The 14,421-nt window shown below is 34.6% G+C and overlaps 1 protein-coding gene across 1 annotated transcript; it reads left to right on the top strand.

Moving 5' to 3' along the window:
* The first annotated feature begins 10,581 nt into the window (after window positions 1-10,581).
* On the top strand, window positions 10,582-13,733 carry LOC145096295 (protein FAR1-RELATED SEQUENCE 5-like). Its single transcript, XM_079034042.1, has 6 exons — window positions 10,582-10,720; window positions 12,071-12,246; window positions 12,328-12,613; window positions 12,686-12,875; window positions 12,992-13,250; window positions 13,428-13,733. The coding sequence occupies exons 1-6, from the start codon at window positions 10,582-10,584 to the stop codon at window positions 13,731-13,733; spliced, it is 1,356 nt and encodes a 451-aa protein (XP_078890168.1).
* Window positions 13,734-14,421: the final 688 nt, after the last annotated feature.

The raw sequence follows: 14,421 nt of genomic DNA, 5'->3' as shown, positions 1-14,421 counted from the left end.
TTAAAAGTATTATGAATATTATAAAGTAACTAAATGTTTTTATTAAATTCCCAATCTTAGTTACTTTAGGAAAAATGTGAATAAGGTGCTAATCCAAGAAATTACACTTTACACTTTGTTTAAGTCGTTGGTAGAACGTGTGTGGTTAACCGGCACACTAACTTGGACTTAACAAGGTAGGTAAAGGGTGACTTAAGGTTTATCATAGTATCGGTGGAGCGTGTGTGGTTTACCGGCACATTGATTGAGTGATAAACTTTAAGGGTACCAAGTGATTTGCATGGTTACTTCACACAGCGTTTTGTGATCCTCGGTATCCCAGTCACAAAACTTGGAGGGCACACTCGAGATTGAAACATGCCTTTGAAAAGTTCATTGAATCTCAAAAGAATCTAGGAATTTCTAAGAACCAATCAAAAATCTAATATTTAATATTTCGGTTTTCGTGGTGGAAATTGGTGAATCGTCATTCACCTACCTTTCAAATATGTTATAGCTTGGATTACGGCATACCTCTTTTAAGTTATAATATATTGTGATTGGATCCTAGCCTTAATATTACATTTGGGTGTTTTATTAAGGACTCTCTTAATATCTAAACTAATCTTGTCCTCTTCCTTCAGATGTCTTCAAACAATGCTACTTCTGGCTCTAATCCTAATGGCTCCTTTACCCTTATGAACTTGTGTGGGAAAGTGACTTTTGATGGATCCAACTTCAATGAATGGATCAGAAACATCAGGATGATGACCCGCTACAAGGACAAAGAATATGTCCTCGACAAGGAGCTTAAGGAGATTGATAAGACCACTACAACTCCCCAGGAGATCACTGACTTTCAGGCACATGAAAGGGATGCTACCAAAGTGGCATGCATCATCATGGCCACGATGACAGCGGAACTTCAAAAGTCCTATGAGGACTTCTACCCTTTTGAAATGCACCAAAATCTGATAAAAAGATACCATCAAAGTGCACGACAAGAGAGGTATGAAATCATCTTCTCCATGATAACAAGCATGATGAAGGACGGGGAATCCGTCACGAGCCACATGCAGAAAATGAAAAGGTATGTGGATCGGTTGTTGAAGCTTAATGTGAACTTCCCTGAGGAGCTTGCAATACATATCATTTTGCACTCCTTACCATCGTCCTATGATCAATTCCGCATGACATATCACATGAATAAGGAAGAGGTCACACTCATCAAACTTCAGGGTCTTCTCAAGACCGCAGAAACAGGTCTTAAGGGGAAGTCGGTTGTTCACACTCGTACTCCAAACTCCACTCCGGTTTTGGAAATCGGGAAAAGTCGAGGGAAGAAGAGAAAGAGCTCTTCGAAGGGTACCAAGGCTAGGACCCTTGATAGCTCTTCTTCAAGTGGAACCAAGAAAGGTTTTGTCACTCCTTCTGACCCAAAAGAGGCTGAATGCTTCTATTGCCATGAAAAATCACATTGGAAGCGAAACTGCCAAAAATACCATCAAGATGTGAAGGATGGGAAAGTCAAAACCAACCATGCAGGTATTTACACTATCTTATCTAATAACTCACCCTATTCTAACTCTTGGGTCCTTGATACCGGTTGTGGTATTCATATCTATTCTAATTTGCAGGGACTAAGAAGAAGTGAGAATGTGGAGCAAGGAAGAATAAACTTAATCATGGGGAATAGGAAAGCTTTACCTGTCACCAAGATTGGAGTTTACTCTTTATCGCTAAGTAGTGGGTTTAGTTTAGATTTGAATAAGTGTTGTTATTCTCCAGAAATGGCAAGAAATATTATTTCCCTTCATGCATTGTACAAACAAGGTTTCACCTTTTCATTTGATAATGAAGTTGGTTCTATTAATGCTTTCTTTAATAATGTTCTTTATTTTAAAGCATTACCTTGTGATGGCGTGTATGAAACAGTATATGTGGTTGATAACCTAGGAAATAATGTATTGTGTATTGATTCTGTTAATAATAACTTGGATAAAGCATCATTATGGCATTGTCGTCTTGGACATATAAGCAAGAAACGCATAGGCCAACTTCAAAAGGATAGATTCTTGGAGTCATTTGACCTAAAGTCAAATGATACTTGTGAATCATGCTTACTTGGAAAAATGACAAAGTCACCCTTCACAGGCTCTTGTGAGAGGGGTGAAGGTTTGTTGGATCTTGTACACACGGATGTGTGTTGTCCCTTCAAACATGCCACAAGGGATGCTAATCATTATTATTTGACTTTTACAAATCATTACAGTAGGTATGGATATGTCTACTTAATCAAGCATAAGTCAGAGACTTTCGAAAATTTAAGGAATTTAAACAGGAAGTCGAGAATCAATTGGGCAGGAACATTAAGATGCTTCGATCTGATCGAGGTGGTGAGTATCTTAGTTTAGAGTTCCTTGACTATCTTAGGGAATGTGGGATTGTCTCACAATTGACACCTCCCAAGACACCGCAGTTGAATGGTGCGGCTGAGAGGCGTAATCAAACCTTGTTGGATATGGTTCGTTCAATGATGAGTCGATTTTTGCTACCAATCTCATTCTGGGGGTATGCCTTAGAGACTGCCACCCATATCCTTAATCTAGTCCCTACAAAGAAAGTTGCCAGAACTCCTCATGAGATGTGGACTGGTAAAGTACCCAAGCTAGACCACATCAAGATCAGGGGTTGCGAGGCTTTCGTGAGACGCGAGACTCATGATAAGCTCGAACCTCGAAGCGAGAGGTGTATTTTCATCGGCTACCCACAACAATCCTTTGGTTACCTTTTCTACAGACCTAGTGAAAATGTGGTCTTTGTAGCTAGGAGGGCTTTCTTTAGAGAGAGAGAGAGAGAGAGTTCATAAGCCAAGGAAACAGTGGGAGGCAAGTTGATCTTGAAGAAATTCATGAGTCAAGCGGTGAAGGAACTTCAAACCCTATCACTCAAATTGAGGAGGAACCTCCTGTTGAGCCAATTGACAAGTCTGTACCTCTGAGGCATTCCATAAGGGTTAGGAATGCACCTGAGCATTACTATGGATTCCATATTACTGCAGAAGGTGATTCACTTATCAGTGATAAGACACTGATAGGTCTGGATGAACCTAACAGTTACACGGAAGCCATGGCAGGCCCTGAGTCATCCAAGTGGAAAGAAGCAATGGACAGCGAGATACAGTCCATGTATGACAATCAAGTTTGGAACTTGGTTGAGAATGTACCAGGTCGTAAGACAGTAGGGTGCAAATGGATCTTCAAGAAGAAGACCGACATGGATGGTAAAGTACACACTTATAAGACACGACTAGTTGCAAAGGGCTTCTCTAAAACTCCTGGAGTGGATTATGATGAGACTTTTTCTCCAGTGGCCAAGATTAAGTCTATTAGGGTTCTGTTAGCCATAGCTGCATTTCCTGACTATGAAATATGGCAAATGGATGTCAAAACCGCTTTCCTTAATGGAAAGTTGGCTAAAGTTGTTTGCATGACTCAGCCAGAAGGTTTTGTCAGCAATGAGTACCCTAATAGAGTGTGTAAGCTTGAGAAATCCATTTATGGATTAAAGCAAGCACCTCACAGATGGAATCTTTGCTTTGATGAGAAAGTCAAGGAATTTGGCTTTTCTAGGAGTGAAGATGAATCTTGTGTGTATGTCAAGGCTAGTGGGAGTATAGTTAGCTTTTTGGTATTGTATGTGGATGACATACTACTCATAGGAAATGACATCCCAAATCCGCAGGAAGTTAAGTCCTGGCTTGGGAAGTGTTCCTCTATGAAGGACCTATGAGAAGTTGGTTATATTCTAGGGATAAGGATCTTGAGAGATCGGAGTACAAGACTAATTGGACTTAGTCAGAGTACCTACTTGGATAAGGTGCTGAAGAGATTCAGCATGCAGGACTCCAAGAACGAGGAGTTACCCATCCAGAGTAACGCTAGATTGAGTAAGACACAAAGCCCTAGCACTGAGGCTGAGATAGCAGAAATGTGTCGAATATCTTATGCTTCGGCTGTAGGATCGATCATGTATGCTATGACGTGTACTCGACCTGATGTAGCTTTTTCCCTGAGCATGGTTAGCAGGTATCAGGGGAACCCTGGCAAGGCACACTGGACTTCGGTAAAGAATATCCTCAAGTACCTACGGAGGACTAAGGACTGGGTCCTTACCCTTGGTGGGAGTGATGACTTGAGGGTTGTAGGGTATAGTGATGCTAGCTTTCAGACTGATAGGGATAATTTCTCTCAGTCAGGCTGGGTCTTTACCCTAAACGGAGGAGCAATTTCTTGGAAGAGTTCCAAGCAAGAGATAGTGGCTGATTCAACGTGTCAATCAGAGTATATTGTAGCTAGCGAGGCAGCAAAGGAGGCGACATGGCTGAAGAACTTCATTGCAGACCTTGGAGTTGTACCATCTATTAAAGATCCAATGGAAATTTTCTGTGATAGTGAAAGCATTGTTGCCATGGCCAAGGAACCAAGGGATCACGGGAGATCCAGACACATCGACAGAAAATACCATTTTATCATACATCGAGTAGAAGAAGGACTCCTCGTGGCAAAGAGGGTATCATCGGATGAGAATCCAGCGGATCCCCTCACGAAGGGACTGACTCGGGTTAAGCATCTCCAGCATGCTCGGAGCATAGGGCTGAAGGATGATATTAGATTTAGTAATTAGATAACCTCGAAATTTGTAAAGTATAATTGACATTAAATGATGAATAAAAGGTGTTTTATTTATGAGTAAAGTTTTCCTATCTCTTGTCAATCGTTTACTATATTTCTTTTGCATGTTTTGACTTCCAGAATAATAATGTTTGGTATATCATATTATTCAAACCTCCACAGTCGGTCATATGTCGGAAGTAGGTATGAATCAAGATTGTCATGATTGGTTGCAGAGGTCTAAGGTGTTGGACATGGCTACAACAATCATGAGTGCTCATAAGTTCTGAGCATTGGACTCAACCCACGCTCACTGGAATCACTTCATGGAATTTATCTCGAGTGATCGTGAGACAGTAATATCATATAAGTCTTCAAACCTAGAGATATGATTTGTTACTTACGAGTTGGTTATGCATCGATTGTATGAAAATGCATTGGTAACTCGATGTTATAAAACGTGCTTTTGTGTATAATTCAGTGAGTGGTAGAACAAACATATGAGTCGAAGTTTATCTGTTCCTTCTTGGATTAGAAGCTGATATCTGGGCCCCTCGATGATTTTGTCTTGACCTATGTACCGGGCCCGGTCAGAACTAAGTTGATGTGTTCAATTAAGTTCTTTGTCAAACAAATCGAAAATCGGGAAACAAACTGCAGGACAATAAGTAAGACATTTTTCCATGTATTTGTCCGGCTGATATCTAGAACATAGGATTATATGATCACTTATCGTAAATGGCATATCATCATCTTCTCAGTTCCGAGAGACCTTGAAAGAGCTACGATTGCTGGTCGGTTCCTGAAGTACTAGAGTTATTGTTATTAGACTTATCCAAGTGGGAGACTATTGGATAAGGTGTCTAAGTCCATAACTATTTCTGGTTAGTACTTAACCCAACCCGGCATGGTCTATTTGGGTTGCATGGCACCATGCAATTGGATAGACTAATTGAGAAATAACACTTGGAGATTATTAATATATTATAAGTTCTAATATATTAATAATATTATTTGATTAGGTTGATCAAGAATTAATTTAGAATTAATTAAGTGATCAAAAGATAACTAATTAAATATTTGGGTTGATTATGTAAATCATCCATATCTTGTATAATGGGCTAAGAGGCTCCATGGATTATCAAGTTGGGTTCCACCCATAGGATGCTCCATGGGAGTTAAAAACCCATGGGTCATGGAAATGAAGAGTCATGACACATTAGGGTTTACATGGTGTAACCCTAGATGTGTCAACAAGAGGGCTAGGCCGATTTTAAGAAGTGTGTGTTCTCTCATAAGTCTTTCCAAGAGCATTTGGTTTTGTGTGAAGCATTTGAGGCATCACACTTGGGGTGCTAGGCTCACAAGGGTTCAAGGAACATAAGCAACAACAAGGTAGGTTATTCTATCTTTCTTTCAAGTTAAAAAATTGTTCCCCATGTATGCTAGATAGGAATATAACCTTGGAATTCAACTTTGCATGATAATTAGACAAACATAGATCCAAGGTTATTAGGGTTGCATGTACACTTAGGAAGTGTTAGAATGCTCAAAACCCATCACCATAATCTGACTTTTGCTGGCCCACTAAGGCCCAACGACCTATAGTCCAAAACACAGCCCATACCGAGGCCCAAATGCTCAAAACCCATATGGCAGAATTACACGGGGCGTATTCCAATGTACGCTTAGCGTACAGGCTTGACGACGCGTACGCTGGGCGTACTTGCACGTACGTTCAGCGTAATACCCTGATAAGCCAACTTTCTATTAAGTACTTAATACCTCGATTCAGAAGCTACAAACTCATATCCAAACCTTATTCCATGTCTTAAGCCATAAACTCACTGACTTGGTGACTTTATATGGCCCAAACCAACTCCAACTCCCAAACTAAATTTCTACTTCCATAAAGGGGACTAGATCTCATGCATGGACTTAATAGGACCATAAAGGTTGGAACTTTACTGCTCATGGGACTCCTATGACTCTAAGGGTGGCAACCCTGGTCTTAGAAACGAACGAGCTTAATTCATAAAGTCCCAATCTTGGGACCAAAGAGGTCCATAAACTTGTACTAAGGAGATCTAAGAGGTTAATCATCAAGCTCAAGACTTTTTACCTTGTAGAGGTCCGAAATGAAGCACTTATCCCAGATCTACAAGCTCTAGCTTCCAAGGTTCCTCCTAGCCAACCTTCTTCTCTCTGCTTCCAAGCTTTAATCCACCAAAATGGGTTCTCCAAGGTCAAGATCTCATTAAATGAAGGTAGGGACGTTCTAGGGTTTCTTCTGAGGTTTGGGAGGCTGATATAGGGGCTACGGTTGGAACCATAATGTCCTTTATATAGTGCTTAACCCAAAAATAGGGTTTTATGATCTTTAGCGTACGTTGGGCATACGCCTTGAATACCTGCGACCAGATTTCCCCATTACGTTAGGCGTACCCATGCGTGCCCCAGCACGCATGCATGGTCTTCCATGCAAACTTTTCTCTATAAGGGCCATTCTTGCCAAATCTTCAAAGTGTCATAACTCCTTAATTCTAGATTCGTTTTTGATGAACTTTATATCCACGGAAAGGTGGTGAGAAGTACTATGCTTCTAACAACACACTCCAGCCCGAAAACTTCTCGAATAATACCTCTAAATTTAATAAAGGACTAAAACGCTCCTGGCCTTGGCCTCTGAAATTTCATAAATTAATATTTTAGAATAGGGCGTTACAGATACCTCCTAGGGTTTTATCCTTCCACCCATGTGGGATGGGATAGGCTATGAACGAAATTCCCTTTATCCAAAGGGAATTTTCGTCCAACCCCCTTCCTTCTAGGGTTCTAGAATGTTCCCTGATCAACCAACTACTGATTAACTCACATTCAACCCTTCCATTAATTAAACTGTTAATTAATTCTCAAATTGTTTTCTAATTAGTTTCTAATTAATTATTAAACAATAATAATTAATAAACTAATTACTTCTATTATTTATTCTACTCAATTTTGAGTCTTGAGGGCAACCCAAGAGGACCCTGCTATTATTAGAAATATCATCAATTAGTTAATGACCTTGGACACACTTCCAACAGGAATTAGCTGCATTGATATGCAGTTTTGTAAACATCATAATAAATCATATAAAAATAATTAGACTATGTATAGTATATCCCTAGAAAAATATTAAGCTCAACTTTATGAATATGAATTTATACTCTGGATTGAATGGGATTAAGGGGGTCAAAACAAGTCATCAAAAAACTGCAATTATAGTGTAAAAAGCTAAAAATAATCTTAGGGGTGTATTACTAGAATCATGGGTTTAAGGAGTGTTTATTAATATTTTAAAAATCTTAAAAAAAAAAGGGGAAGAATGAAGTACAATGATTGTTGGATCTTGGGTGCTTGGTCGTTGGGATTCATGTGTGACTTGAGGTGAGTTCATCATTACATGACATTGATGTTTTAACTTCTTGTCTTAGCTTGTGTAAATTATGTTTTATGCTCAAAATAATGACATGGGTCAATCTAGGAATTCCTAAAACTCTAATAATAATGAGAATATACCTAATTGTAATACTAAAACTATATTAGTGAAATTAGTGAACTTGGAAACACCTAGTAATATGCTTGTTTGTCTTTTATTAGGGTGGGTCGTAATAAATTTAAGTGTTTGTGAGATTTGAATTAGGAAATGTGTTTTCATAACAAAGATGAGTCAATCATTTTCTGAATCTAGTACATTGTCGAAACTACATTTCCGACCAATGAATCCATTGATCCGAATTAGTCTATATTTTGTTGTAGTTCCTTATGGTGGGGATTATATGTGTTTGATTTAATTTCATCTTGTCGTAGTATGTGTTATTAGGAAGTATTACGTGTTGTATGGAGTTGAAAGAAATAAATTAATTGAAATGTGAAAAGATATTCAAGACGACCATGAAAACAAGTAAACAACAGACCGAATGAGAAGATATGTGAATAGATATTAACATCCAAAAAGTAAATTTTGAAGCCATGATGCGGAAGTTTACGGAACGACAACCTACATGGTCGATAGTTGTTAATATGAGTTATCGTCTATGCTCAATACACTTCAAACACGTCTTGATTACTTTTTTTTGTCAATATAGTATCAACTTTGATTTATGGTTGTTATTTTGAATTTAGATATGTCAAAGGAGACCATAAAATTATATAACATATTCATGTCATTGTTGTTATTGTGTAATTTTAGTAGTAATGAATACTCGTAACAATGTAGTAAAATATATGTAGGGTCTGAATGACCAGAAAAAAAGATGTAGCATTTGTATTAGAAAAGTATAAAATAAATAAATAAAAATAAATAAAGTTGCATTTCTCTAGAAATAAGGTTGTATTTTCTTCGTTTAAAGACCTCACAAAGATTGCATATACCATAGTGAAATGTTACAGTTATTTACTAGAATCATAATAAAAGTTACAATTGATTATAAAATTATTGTATTTTTGTAACTAAAATAGTTAAAAAGGTGTTGCATCTAATTGTAGAAATGTTTGCATATTAACATAAAAAAGTTGTTTTTGAATAAGAAATGTTGCATTAAAAAATGTATGCATCTAAAAAAAGATTTGCAACTATTTCAGAAATGTTAGAATTTTCGTAGAAAAATATTGTTTTAGGTCCAATTCGACTTTGCATAATGCTATCTTTAGGGATTATGCAACTTTTTCAAGGCCTAATTCAACCTTTTAGCGGTAAAAATAACAACCAAAAATCAAAAAAAAACTGTAAGGATGTTTTAAACCATTGAAAATAATAAAGTAACTATGTTTTATGGACGTACGTAACATATAATTTTATTTTTGAGTTCCCATTTTGTTATATGAATGAGCGTCGAATATGATCATGTCAAATCTAAATATTTGTTTGAAATTTGTTGCTTGAAGAAATAGACTTTTGAAAACTGTTCTCGAAGTACTCATTTTTTTCTTCTTTTTTTTCTTTTGCGAGTATTATTTAAATGAATTTTGATTTTTTCTTCTTTTTGGAGTATTATTAAAAGATGCATTTGGTTTATTTTTACCACATGTATCTATGAACGCATATATAAATATTTATGTATATTTTATGTAAGAACTATTTGTTCGTTAGTGATAGATAATCCAAAAAATTGTCAGTTGTAGAAATAGCCAAAAAATTGTTAGTTGTAGAAATTGTTCATTGGTGATAGATACTCCAAAAAACCGTTAGTTGTAGAAAGATTGGCTACTTCTTTTAATTAAAATAAAATAATTTCTAAGTGGCCTTTGGTATTCTTATCGGTGGTTAAAGCAAATAAAATAATTTTGGATGCTATATTTTTATTTAACCATGATTATCATTTTTAATTTGTTATTATCCAAAAACATTATTATTTAAATATTTAATGATCATTAATTATATCTTTTTCATTAATATGAAAAAAAATTATTTAATTGAATATATATTAAGATCCAAAATTATATGATTTAAAAATATAGTATCTAAAATATTATAATTCAAAATAATATGATTAAAAATGTTATAATGCTTAATATCATATAATTCAAAACTTTTATAGTTATTAAACATCCAAAAGTAGAAGAAATATATTTAATTCAAAAATAAAAATTAAAAATGAAAACTTCAGTAGTAACTTCAAAAATGAAAAGCATCAATAGTAACTAAAAAAAAACATTAAAAAACAAAAATATAAAAATAAAAAAATATAAAAAAAACAAAGAAGCAAGTTTATTTTCATTTGAAAAAATTATTTATTTTGAAAAACAATAAAAAATAAAAAACCAAAAAAATAAAAAAATAAAAAACCGAAAAAATAAAAAAATAAAATAAAAAACCGAAAAAACACCACTTATGTGACGTTCAATGGACATTCGCAAAACATGATTATATCAAAGAGTTCAAACTATGTCTAACGGGCGGACGTCCTGTTTGTCGCCGTTTAAGGCGAAGTTCATCGTAGTTCTAGATGCACACGGTTTTTTAATCGGGGATAAAAATCGGTGTTGGTGTTGGTTGAAGGTGATGATCATACCTCGTGGTTGTGGTAAGGATTTTGACGGGCATTTTAAAAACATAAAATAAAAGAATATTTTAAAACCCATAAAAAAATTAACAAAAAACAAAAGTAGTAATATAAGAACGGTCATATATATATATATATATATATATATATATATATATATATATATATATATATATATATATATATATATATATATATATATATATATACACACACAGAGAGGGTAAGTTTAATTGAGAAAATAAAAAAGATTGAGAATGTAGGAATCATTCTCAGCCAATCATTTATCTAACATTTTCACGTTAAAAAATGCATGTGTCCATTTTTCATTAAGGGTATCTTTATAAATTAGCAATGTTTTTATATAGAACTTACCTGTTCGGTGTTATCAGCTTCCAATTTGATGATATCTTTTGATCGTTTGAATCGGATATGATGAATTCTTTATCAAGATTTTTTTTCTTTATATAACTTGTTAGCTATTATACATATTTTTTCCATTAATCGTGAAGTTTCGCATCTATGTTTCCGTTTTCTTCTGCGTATTCAGTTTCCGATTTGATCAGATATGTATATCGTTTGAATCGAATATATCGGAGTTCGTTATCAAGATTATTGTTTTATATAATTTGTTTTGAATTACTCATATTATTTTCGTTTTGGAGTTGTTTCATCAGATTTTTGTTATGTAGTTTGAGATATTTATTCCAAATCGGAGCTGACTTAATTTTCAATCGGATATATCGATGCAGTTTCTATGCTCTAAACTGAGAGAGATTGCTTAATTACATCATCTAATCGAGCTGATTGAAGTTTCTTTCAGATATTTTATACGTTGAGGTGAGATATATTCGAAATTAACCAGGTTTTCATATTTACGACTTTTGTTGTGAGATATATTCGATACTAAGATTTTTTTTTTTTGTTTATTTATACAGATCATTTTGTTTATTATGTCAAATTCTAGTGTTATTGATGGTGATTTGTATTCTTCTATGTATGAGAGTGAAGAAGAAGATGTTGAGAACTCATTTTTTTAAGGTATCAGTTATTGAAATATTCTGTTTTTTTTTTTTTTTGTTGTTGATTATCATTTATTGACATATGAATATGTTAATATGAATAAATTGTTGTTTTATTCATATATGAATAAACGTGTGATAATTGTATTTTCGTTTTATTTATATATGAATAAGTTATGTTTATTTTATATATTTTGAATCCTCATGAATTTTATGTATTCATATATGAATGTTTTATTAATCCATTAATAAACATTGTTTTTTGTTTTATTCAGATGAATTTCATGTATTGATATATGACTGTTTTATTCATGCATTATTAGATTGACTTAGATTTAATATTTTTTAGGTGGTGAATCTTCGAGTTCAGTAGATGATGCACAATATTGTGCTGATATAATTGGAGAACATGTCTATAAGCCAGATGTACCTGTTCAACTTATTCCATTTAAAGGTTTAATCTTCAAATCATTAAAGTTGGCCATCAAAATGTATTATGAGTATGCTGAAATTGGTGGTTTTGATGTGAAACTGACCACGTAGTCAAGGTTTGATACTGAGATTATAAAGAAGAAACATGTTATATGTAATCGTGGTGGCAAACAGAAAAAGGAATCTTGTGACACATTGGGTACAAGTGATGTTAGGAGGAAAAGAAATTCAAATTCAAGAGTTATTGGTTGTCAAGCAATGATTACATTTAAATCTGTGTATGGAACTCCAAATTATAAAGCTTTTCAGTTTGATGAATTTCACAACCATCCACTTGAGAAGAAAAGTGATTTAAAAAAAGCGAGACAAATGTCATATTCAGAAAAGGAGTTTATAGTGCGTGCTTCCACATCAAAAATAGGCCCAACTATGGCTCATAAGTTGAGGGAAAGTCTGAGAGGTGGGTATGAGTTTGTAAAGCCCAAAGTAGTTTACTATAAAAATTTAAGGAGATATATCAACTGGTTTATAGGTTATAAAGATGCCCAAATGATAGTGAACACAATGAATGACTGCCAAGCTCACTATTTAAATTACTCATTTGATTTTAACTGTCAAGATGATGTTTTGGACTGTATGTTTTGGGCTGATGAAATGGAGAAGGCATATTATGCTGAATTTAGTGATGTTATCTCGTTTGATGTGACTTTCAGAACAAACAAGTAATTGTATTGTTGAAATTATTCTAATTATATACTATAATTGTATTGATAGATAAATATTTTTATTTGTACTTATGAATACATCAAAAACTGAACTCTTTTTTTGTGTGTGTTAGGTATCGAATGGTTTTTGTTCCATTTACTGCTATTGACCATCATAAAAAATCAATTACTGTTGGAGCGGGTTTGCTAAGCAATGAAAGCATTGAGTCCTACTCTTTGTTGTTTAAAGCGTTTCTTAAAACTCATAAGAAAGAACCAACACTTGTTTCAACCGATCAAGATGCATCAATAAAACAAGCTATTGAGAATGTTTTTGCTAATTCAAAGCACCGATTATGTATGTGGCATACAATGAAGAAGTTCAAAAACAAGGTATTATTTTAATATATTTCAAATATGTTACATACTATTTAGTTATTCATAGATGAATATACTAATTTTTTCAAATATTTGCTTATTCATTTATGAATATTTATTAATATTTTACTTAATCATATTTATTCATTTATGAATAAATATAGAATTTATATTATTTTTGTTTTAATACAGATATCGGATGATTTATTTACGAACACAAACTTTAGAAAAAGATTCTCGAAGCTTGTTTGGGACGTTAATATGAAACCTGATGTATTTGAGGTGAAATGGGGTTTGCTTATGAAGGAATTCAATCTGGAAGACATGAGATGGTTTAAAGACATGTTTACAAAACGTGATTCATGGATACCTGGATATTTTAATGATATTGCAATGTGTGGGTTGATGAAGACTACGTCGAGGTCAGACAGTATCAATTCATTCTTTAATACATACTTAGAAAGTGGTAATTCACTTTTACTTTACGTGCAATGCTAGCATAAGGAGTCCAGATCTATGAGTTGGAGGTGTTGGGATGGACTGAAACCGACAGAGTAGAGATGTCACAAGGAGGACTCGACGAGTTAGTTCATGGACTCGGCGATTCGGGTCGCAAACCCAAATCCTTATGTTTATAAGTCGGATCAGTGAGTGGGGTTAAGGAGGATTCAGTCAGTCAGGACCCATAATAGTTATGAAGATCATAGCACTCAATGAGTTCAATGAGGAACTCAGTGATTCCAAGAAAATCTTCTTAGTTATGAAATCCGTACATATAATGAGTGCCGAAATCCGAATTTTAACGATGAAGTTATCCCCCATCGAAGTTTTTTGGCAAAACCGGCATGGCACCGGCAGATGTAAATAGTGAATTTACGATAGAGGACTTTTTAGCCTTAGTGATCTAAACCAAAGTTGTAGTATACGTTAAACCGAGAACATACAAAAAAAAGAACGCCCAAATCTGACTTCATATGAGGACGTTATGATTTTTCAATGTTTCGGCTAGCAGTGTACAACCCGAAACTCAAATTTTAGTTCGAGTGGTTTTTGGCTTACGCGACCTAAATGAGTTTTGAAGATCTCATTAATAGGAACTCATCGGTAAAAATATAGATGAAAACGGAGTCGGTATGAAGGAATTACGAATTCTTCGTTGTCATTTAAAAGTCTAAACTCCTCCTAC

The sequence above is a fragment of the Lactuca serriola genome, chromosome 3 (genome assembly GCF_051521515.1).
Source record: "Lactuca serriola cultivar US96UC23 chromosome 3, Lser_US96UC23_V15, whole genome shotgun sequence".
NCBI classification, from domain to species: Eukaryota; Viridiplantae; Streptophyta; class Magnoliopsida; order Asterales; family Asteraceae; genus Lactuca; species Lactuca serriola.
This window is presented reverse-complemented; position numbering and strand designations above follow the sequence as displayed.